The sequence below is a fragment of the Rosa chinensis genome, chromosome 7 (genome assembly GCF_002994745.2).
Source record: "Rosa chinensis cultivar Old Blush chromosome 7, RchiOBHm-V2, whole genome shotgun sequence".
NCBI lineage: Eukaryota > Viridiplantae > Streptophyta > Magnoliopsida > Rosales > Rosaceae > Rosa > Rosa chinensis.
The window spans coordinates 69380983-69390230 of NC_037094.1; the positions used below are offsets into that span (position 1 = coordinate 69380983).

At 37.8% G+C, this 9248-nt stretch overlaps 1 protein-coding gene across 4 annotated transcripts in view; it reads left to right on the forward strand.

Moving 5' to 3' along the window:
- The window catches only part of LOC112176061, a 28841-nt gene extending 21564 nt beyond the window's left edge, over positions 1–7277 (forward strand). For 3 of the 4 annotated variants that reach the window (XM_024313877.2, XM_024313878.2, XM_024313876.2), the window contains one exon: positions 6547–7277. In XM_024313877.2, the coding sequence (XP_024169645.1) occupies positions 6547–7164 (618 nt within the window). In that variant the 3' untranslated portion in view covers positions 7165–7277. The remainder of the gene's footprint in view (positions 1–6546) is intronic. The other variant, XM_024313879.2, reaches the window with a different exon arrangement.
- The last annotated feature ends 1971 nt before the right edge of the window (positions 7278–9248 follow it).

A 9248-nucleotide genomic window follows, 5' to 3' on the forward strand; every position in this document is an offset into this window, starting at 1 on the left:
GGTGCTGAGTTCGATTAACAAACTAGTTTTTGTGTATTCTTAATTGTTATATAATAAAAAGAATATTACAAAAGTAAGTCTTCAAATCAAGAAAAACAATTTAGTCCGGTGACATAAGGGTCCATTAATATAAGTAATTCCACATGTTCCACCAGTGCAACATAAGCCTAAGTAATTCCATGTGTTCTTTAATATCTAGTACAGGATGTGCACAAAACTTGGAACCAAAAAACTAAATAAATTTGAACCTCAAGGCTCTAATCCAATGGTTGTTGTTTTAGTCAAATTTAATCTCCAGGTTTTTAGGCCCAGATGGGTTTTTTTTTTTTTTTTTTTTTTTTTTTTGAAAATGGGGTTTGGAACTCAGCCTAACTAGGAGGCTCAGCCCCACGCCTGTTATTTATATTATTTAGATTTTGTTGCATCGAGGGGGACGTAATACCTGAACCCTGAGCAATTATAGTTGCGTTACAATTATCCTCATAGAGGACATCCTGTATGAAAGAAGGAGCCTCATCTAAACAAAGATCCACAACAAGATCTAAACTAGTAAAGTGAGCCAATCTATTTGCTACACTATTTGCTTCACGAAACACATGTCGAATCCTAATTCAATCAAAATCTTGCATGTAAACTTTGCAATCATCTAGAATTCGACCAACCTCCGAATTATTCTCACCTTGTTGGTTGAGAGCAGCCACTAAGATGATGCAGTCACTTTCGACCTCAACTTCCTTCCACCCCTGATATATTGCCAACAGTAATCCAGCTCGACAGGCCTCCGCTTCGGCATGAAAAGCCGAGCATAGATGTGATAACCTCGTAGACCATGCACCACAAAAGCAACTAGTTTCATCCCGCGCAACCACCCCACAACCACCACTCCCATCACTTTTGTAGGCACCATCAACATTCAGCTTAAGCCTCCCACGAGGGGGAAATATCCACTTTGCTATTGTTCTTTTGTTCTGAGCATGAATCTTCACTGGGTGCAACCTCTGGTATTCAAAAAGTAGGTGCATGGACGAACTCACAGTGTGCATGGGATTAAAAACACCCCCATTCCAAACAAGTTTGTTGCGTTCAGACCATATAGCCCATAATAGCATAAAAAATACCTCTATCTGCTGCTTGTTGAGAATGCCTAGCATGTCCATGACCCAGTCTTTAATTGACGTAGCAACATGGTTTCTGGCACGCAAACCAAGAGAGCTATGTAGCCACATGCATGCAATTACATTGCAATCCTTGAATACATGCAACGTAGACTCATTATCCCATCTACAGAAAGGACAAGTTTGATCCTCTAAGCTTACCCTTCTGCTCAAAGCAACCTTTGTTGGCAATATATTCCTTACCAACCTCCAAACAAATGTCTTAACCTTAGGCTGGACTTTGGCCTGCCAAATTAGCTTCCACAACCCCTTATCACTCTGGGCATTTGACGTGGACACTTGAGAAGATAACGAAGCGGCACATCTAGCCACATGGTACCCGCTCTTTACCGAATACAACCCGTGCTTATCAAAATGCCATACGAGTCGGTCCACGGGACTTCTCACACTGAGGGGGATTTTCCGAATTATATCCACTTCATCAACAAAGAAAAGTTCCTCTAATAAGTCCACCATCCACTCACGTGTCTCATGGTCAATCAATTCCGCAACTTTCATATCTTCCAATCCATCCATAGGAACATAATACGGCCTGAATGTATAAGGTCTGGGAAGCCATGGATCAAACCAAATAGAAATGGATGAACCTGTGCCAACTTGAAAACAGATTCCCTTCTCCAAAAGCTCCTTGCCCTTCATTAGACTCCTCCAAGTGTATGAGTTGCCCGGGTGCACGCATGCATGCAAGAAATCGCTAGTAGGGAAATACTTCGCCTTCAAAGTTCTACCCAAAAGTGAGTCAGGTTGTCGTAACAGCCTCCATCCCTGTTTTGCTAGGAGGGCTTGGTTAAAAAGCTCCATGTTACGAAACCCTAGCCCTCCCTCTTCTTTTGGCATGCACATCTTGTCCTATGCAAGCCAATGGATTTTCCTACCTTGGTCTGAATCCCCCCACCAAAACTCCGCCATACAACGCTGCATCTCATGACAAAGGTGCCTCGGAAGCTCAAAGCAACTCATGATGTATGTGGGCACTGATTGAACAACAGCTTTGATCATCACTTGTTTTTCGGCTGCACTTAGAGTCTTGTCTTTCCAATTCTTCATCTTATTCCGGGTTTTCTCCATAATGTATTGAAAGGCTTCCGTTTTGGAATAACTAACTTCAGTAGGGAGCCCAAGATATTTATCATGTTTATCCACATAGACAACATTGAAAACAGCAGCCAATTCTTCCTTCTTTAGATTCATAGAGATGCATGTGGCCGACTCATAGAGATCCCCATAAGAACCACTTGTAAAACCAACTGATTAGCTGATCGTAGGTCAAATTCCCCATACAAACCAAAGGCTCTATTGTCTAGGTGTGATTTCGCTGAGTTCCGGCTCTGCTTGACGCAGTCGGAAGTAACCTCGGTTTCAAGCAATAAACCCTAAAAAGATAAATTTGGAGTCCACCAAAGAGTCTGAGAAAAAACTCTCATATTGTATGATAAAACTAATCTTAATACATAGCATGATGGTGCTTATATAGGCATCCAAGTCATAATCTAATCATAATCATAATCTAACAAAGAATTCTGAAGAATCCAAATAAAAAAGAAAACTAAAAACCTAGAAATAAAAGAATCATAAAACAAATGTAAAACTAGCCTAAAAATATTAAATTCCAAATTGGATAATTAATATGATATATTTTGGCTTAAATCTGTTAGGGCTCAATAATGTGAGTCTTGAAGATCTCGTTGTTCCCATTCTGGAAAGGGTCTCAAACAAACATTCTAGCCAAAAGCTGATCTAATCTGATTCACAATAAAGACCTGACTTTTCACACGATAAACTCGAAAAGTCCAAAACTAAACCTTCTTGATCATTCCAGCGGCTAGTAACCCCATTACACTTGAGTTACCTATTTTCCGATCATTCTTCTTGATTCTACGCCGCTTCTTTATTTTTTTAATTTTCCAGTTAAATCGGGCCCATTCTCGTCCTATATCATTCTCCTCCACTATGAAAGAACTTTCCTTCAAATTCGTCTTAAATAAAAGACCAGAATTGGTAGACAAGAAACTCGATAAAAAATTAGACACTTGAACCCGAGGGTTATTGGTCTGATTTTCTGCATACTCTAATGGCATAATCATAAACACAACACCAAAAATGAGTTTGTCATATGCATTTTGGCTCTCATAGGCAAAATAGTAGATTCTTCTCTGCTCTGAAGGTTGCATTCATGAATGACATCTAGTTCTGAATGGTTTATTTCAGGCTCCAAGACTTCATCATTACTAAGAACCATGTCTACATGAGCAATTTCATCTTTAACCTCTTCTTGGTCATCATGGATGATTTCTTGTGGAGCTTCTTCCATTAGAAATTCTTCTGGCTTTTCTTCAGTTGAACTATTACTCTCAATGGGCAAAGAAAACTCTTTGGACTTTGACTTCTTCTCAAAACCTTAAGAGTGTAATTCTTGATCGAAAAATCTTTACGCAGAAATTTTTCTCTAAGAAGACCTTTCATCTTCCGCCATGTCCAAACAAGCTCTTTTCCTTGCCTCTGACTAGACCTCTGCAGCTAGTCCCACCAATAAGCAGCGACCTTCCTCAGCTTCCGAGACCATCTTAACTTGCTTATTCTCTAGGACATCCATTAGATTGAAGAACCTCTAAACCTTAAAAAGCCAATCCAGGAATTCCTCCACGCTCATGTGACCAGAGAAGTAAGGTATATCAGCCTTGGTTTTGAGATCCTTGAAATCATAATTAATATCACCCCACCACCACGTGGAGCTCTATCATGCTCTCCTTCCCCGCCTCTATTACGGTTACTGTTGTTCCTTCCTTCCAACATTTCATAAAATTCTCTCATCTTATTGTTCATGGTATTGATGGCAGTAGTAAAGACTACGATAATAGATGCGGCAAAAGCATCTAGATCCGCTCTTGTAACTGGAGTAGCACGTTCGCCACCCATTGATAACAAAGGTAAATAATAGAGACAGGGAATACCTGCTCTGATACCACCTGACGCAGTCGGAAGTAACCTAGATTTACAAGCAATAAACTCTAAAAAGATAAATCTGGATTCCACCAAAGAATTTGAGAAAAAAAACTCTCCTATTATTTAATTTGATATGATAAAACTAATCTTAATACATAGCAGGATGGTGCTTATATAGGCATCCAAGTCATAATCTAATCATAATTATAATCTAACAAGGAATTCTAAAGAATCCAAATTAAAAAGGAAACCAAAAACCTAAAAATAAAAGAATCCTAAAACAAATGTAAAACTAGTCTAAAAATATTAAATCCCGAATCGGATAATTAAGACGATATATTTTGGCCTAAATCTGTTAAGGCTTACTAAAGTGAGTCTTGAAGATCTCGTCGCTCCTATTCTGGAAAGGTATCATGAGTCTTAAACTGACATCCTGGCCAAAAGTTGATCCAATCTGATTCACAATCAAGACCTGACTTTTTGCACGAGAAACCCGAAAAGTCCAAAACCAAATCTTCTTGGATATTCCAGTGGCTAGTAACCTCATTAAGCGTGAGTTACTTATTTTCCAATCATTTTTCTTGATTCTAAGCCGCTTCTTTATTTTTCTAGTTTTCTGGCTAAACTAGGCCCATTCTCATCCTACATCGCCACTGGAGATTGATTCCGCTAGTACTACTTCTGGTCCTCTCTGCTGCTCTTCCAATTCGCTAAAGGCTGTTAAGAGAAGAGAAAGTCATTAAGAAGAATTCCAAAATTGTTCGGACTTTACTCCTCCGACGCTCAAGTTAGGATGCATAATGACAGGAAAAGGGTTAGAAGTTTACATTGAGAAAGGAGATTACCCCACTGAATGAGGAGCAAGCTCCCATTTATAACCGTAAGGAGTTGGTGCCAATTGTAGCATTGACTCTCATTGAGTGATCTTGTCCGTCCACGTGTACGGATATGCTCCGATCTTTTAGAAGTCAATCTCTGATGCATAGAGCCCCGCGCGCGCGCGTGTTGATGTTGGGCCCCTCACGAGTGCCATTTCATATGCTCTGCAGGCGGGCACACCAACACCTACAGACAAGTAGACAACATAAACAAAGCAAAGAAATGAGTTTTTGACGGAGATACTAATTCCTCAACCAGTCTAAAGAGGGCATCCCTAAGAGCAAGTTCACCCGTTAGGTTACTGGGTCAGATACTATTCACTGCTTTTTAGTGTTTATCTTCACAATCTGGGTCAGTTTCGTGACCTACAAACTAACCTGGGTCACCGGGTCAATTTGCAGGTCATGAAATTGATCCAGAAAGTGACCCAAAGTGACCTAGGTCAGTTTGGAAACTGTGCCCGTGACCCAGATGGTGGAAATAAACATAAAATGTAATGAATAGTAACTGACCCAGTGACCCAACGAGTGGACTTGCTCTAACCATTTCTGAAAATTAAAAACTTTGGAGGAAAGTACAAGATGTTGTTGCCTAGTGGAAACGAATCACCTATTGGAGGAACAGAGGAAGATGGTAGGTTTAGCTGCCATCTACTTTTAGGGAGAAAGATTTAGATATCATTAGTCTTTTTCTTGATTCTATATATTATAGTCTAGCACCATGTTTTGTTTCGCTTTTTTTTAGAAAATAAAATTTAATTATTGAACCAAAAGATTACATCGAGAGAATGACAAAGTAAAATCTCAATCACTCCAAAAGGAGAAGAGGTACAAATATCCTTAATATAGAACGGCCACTATATATACCATGTGCTAATGAAGCTCAAATTCTAGCCACAATAATTGACTAATGCCGAGTGTCACAATATAGCCTAGCAACCAATATCAAGACGAACCACTTCACCTTCTTGACACTGTGTTCCAATACAGCCAGACCACGTGAAAAAATGTATTAAAAAATTATGAAAATAACCTTTAAGAGTGGTCCCTTTTTTTTCTTTTTTTAATGAATAAGTGATAAACAATTAAGATATAACTTTTAAAGATTTTACTCTATATATATACACGTTTAATTACCTTAAAAATATAAATGTTTAAGGATTTGTAGTCCAACAAAACTAGAGTGCGGCTATTGTCACCCTACTAAATTTTTTGTTTACCCTACATGTGCTTCATTTATTGAAAGCAAAAACTCTAATACAAAATTACAATTAGAGCCAATGTTCTATTAGAAAATAAGTTTATTTATTACATCCTACGAAAAATTGGCACATATAGAAATCCTTCATTCCAAATCTCATGAGATAATAAACTTTTGTTTTAAGTTTGAGGAAATGTTACACGCAAATTGGAAAATATAAATGGATAACTAATTGAATTGCAATTCAAAAATTTATCAGTAGGGTGAAAAAGAGTTTTGTTGGCCCCTAAAACTAATTGTCATTCCTATTTGTGGTTAGATGTTTAAGTTTACATTTAATCTAATGTAGGAGGTGGAGAGATGTGTACCTCTTGAAATGCATGAATATCGAAATCGTTCAAATGATTTGACAGCACGTGAACTATTTACCAAGAATCACAAGAGATTGATAGAGGATGCAAAAAATTCAATGAAAGAAACAGCAAGTTCTTGTACACTTATAGGTGCTCTCATTGTTACAATCATGTTTGCTGCAGCTTTCACACTTCCCGGTGGAAATAATGATAACACAGGCCTTCCCTTATTACAAAATAACAGGTTGTTCAAGGTTTTTATAGTTTCAGATGCCGTATCACTTTTTTCTTCCACAACTTCAGTAATTACATTCTTGGGAATACTTACGTCACGTTTTGCGGAACAAGATTTCCTCAAATATTTGCCCACAATGATGAGGACCGGCGTATTCACCCTTTTTTTCTCTATTGCCACCATGATGATTGCATTTTCTTGTGCACTTGTCATTATGCTTGATGGAGAAGCATGGATTGTTATACCAAGTATTTTGTTTGCTAGTGTTCCATTGATATCATTCGTATGGTGGTTGTTCCCTCTCCTCGTAGATATGTTCAAGTCTGCTCATGGACCTGGAATATTGGCCAAAGAAAAAGATAATGAAACCATGATTTAAAAATCTGACATTATCTATGATATGGGTTTTTTTTTTCATTCAACATTGTAATTGTAATGACTTGAATTTTCGTTGTTAATTTCTTGAAATTAATAAAGGATCAGTTTGTACAATTTCTTGTTTTTTTTTTTTTTTTTGAAAGAGAGGACGCCATATTTGATCGAGAGATACTAATTGTTACAAAAGAAATTGCCAGTTTCTGGAGGGACATGCCCATTCCAAGAAACATGCAATCTTGAAGCCAAAGCATACTTAACTAGTCTTTGAGCTAGCATATTTGACTCTCTGTAAACGTGAGAGAAAAAAGAACCACCAAAGAAGAAATGGACAAAGAAATATCGTCAACAATTCTACCCAACTATGAAGTGTCATCTCCATCAGTTTGGATAGGTTGAACCAACTGCAGGCAATCTGATTCAAAAATAAGTGGAGCTAAACTTATCCTCCACTAGCTTGCAAGCTAATCTGCTTGCCAGGGCCTCCATTACGTACTATTGGCATCAACACATCAGAACATGTGAGATCTCAGAATTTCAGTATCCTATTTTTGAAATGAAAAATAATTTCGAGCTATTTTTATTTGAATTTTTATTAATTTCATTATTTGCTATTGAACGTGAGTAGCATTATATGCTATTGACTGCCAGTAGCATATGGTTAGTAGAGTTGTTTTTTATAGAATAACAATACATGTTATGGGCTTTCTAGCTCATTTAAGAATCTTTGTTTGCTATTTTGTTTCAACAAGATTTTATGATCTTTTGATTCACATTCATTTTGCTCTATTTGGTTTGGTTTGGGCTGTAACTTGCACATTTATTATTGATAATCAATAACATTATTTACTATTGGCGATCAATAGCATTAGCTATCTTAGCATAGCAATGCAACCACAACTAAAATCGAATCTCTAGTTCTTTCAAAACCACATTCAACAAAAGGCTTAATCAAAATCTTTCGACATGTCATCCATCTGTTGAAACCCCAAAGCAACAAATTCTGAACTATAGTGGTTTGATCCCTTCACAGGGTATGTAGCAGTCTAGAGACCCACTAGATGCAACCGCAACTCCAAACATAATCTTTGACTCCACCAGTTAAATTCGGCCAGTTCCAAATGAATCACTTACTCCGGTGAAATTCCCCTAACACCAAAAAAACAAAATCATTCCCAAATCAAGCAAATAAAGTCCTACCAAATTCGAGGGCTTTAAACCCTCTCCCAAACACAAATTCAAAATAAATGGGTCATCGACCTATTTAAATCTCAAATGCCGGAACTACATGTGGTTTGATCCCACAAAGGGTATGTAGGCAATCTAGAATCAAATTTATCTAGATGCAACTGCGTCCTAAACACAAAATGTCCATTTCAACCAAATTCGTCCCAAACACTATTCTCATTCTAAAATCAAAACTCTCCTATGAGTCATTCACTCATTGGAACTCTTGAACTATGAGTGGCTTGATCCCTCTCCAAGGGTACGTAGGCAACCCATTCCAAAATTAGGGTGTAACCGCAAAAACAAACAACCACACATTGGTTTCTTTATAAATAGAATCAAAGGGTGTTCCCTTGTAACAAGAGATTGTAATTAAGAGACACATTATGTCTTGAATGGGCCGAACCCAAAATAATTAAAACTCTATTTTGTTAATGAATACGAGTGAAATTACGTTGGGTGACATTTTACATTTTATGCAATTTTTAACACCCTCGACTGTGACTCCTCAGGTCATGAAGATCACATAGAGGTATGTCCATCTTCTGCTCCAGATAATCAAGGTGTGACTAACCCCACGAAATATGTGGTACTTAGTCGGTTTACCTGTGGTCAACCTGCAAAGAAATATGAACCATGTCTCAAAGCAAATGCTAAGTATCCCATAGCAAACTTTGTATCTCACCATAGGTTGTCAAAATCATTTGAGTCTTTTGAGAATCAAATATCCTCTGTGTCTATTCCTAATAAAGTGCAAGAAGCCTTGGGAGATCCGAAATAGGCAAGAGTAAAGAAGGAGGAGATGGATGCTCTATAAGAGAACAATACCTGAGAACTGGTACCACTTCCACGTGGTAAGAG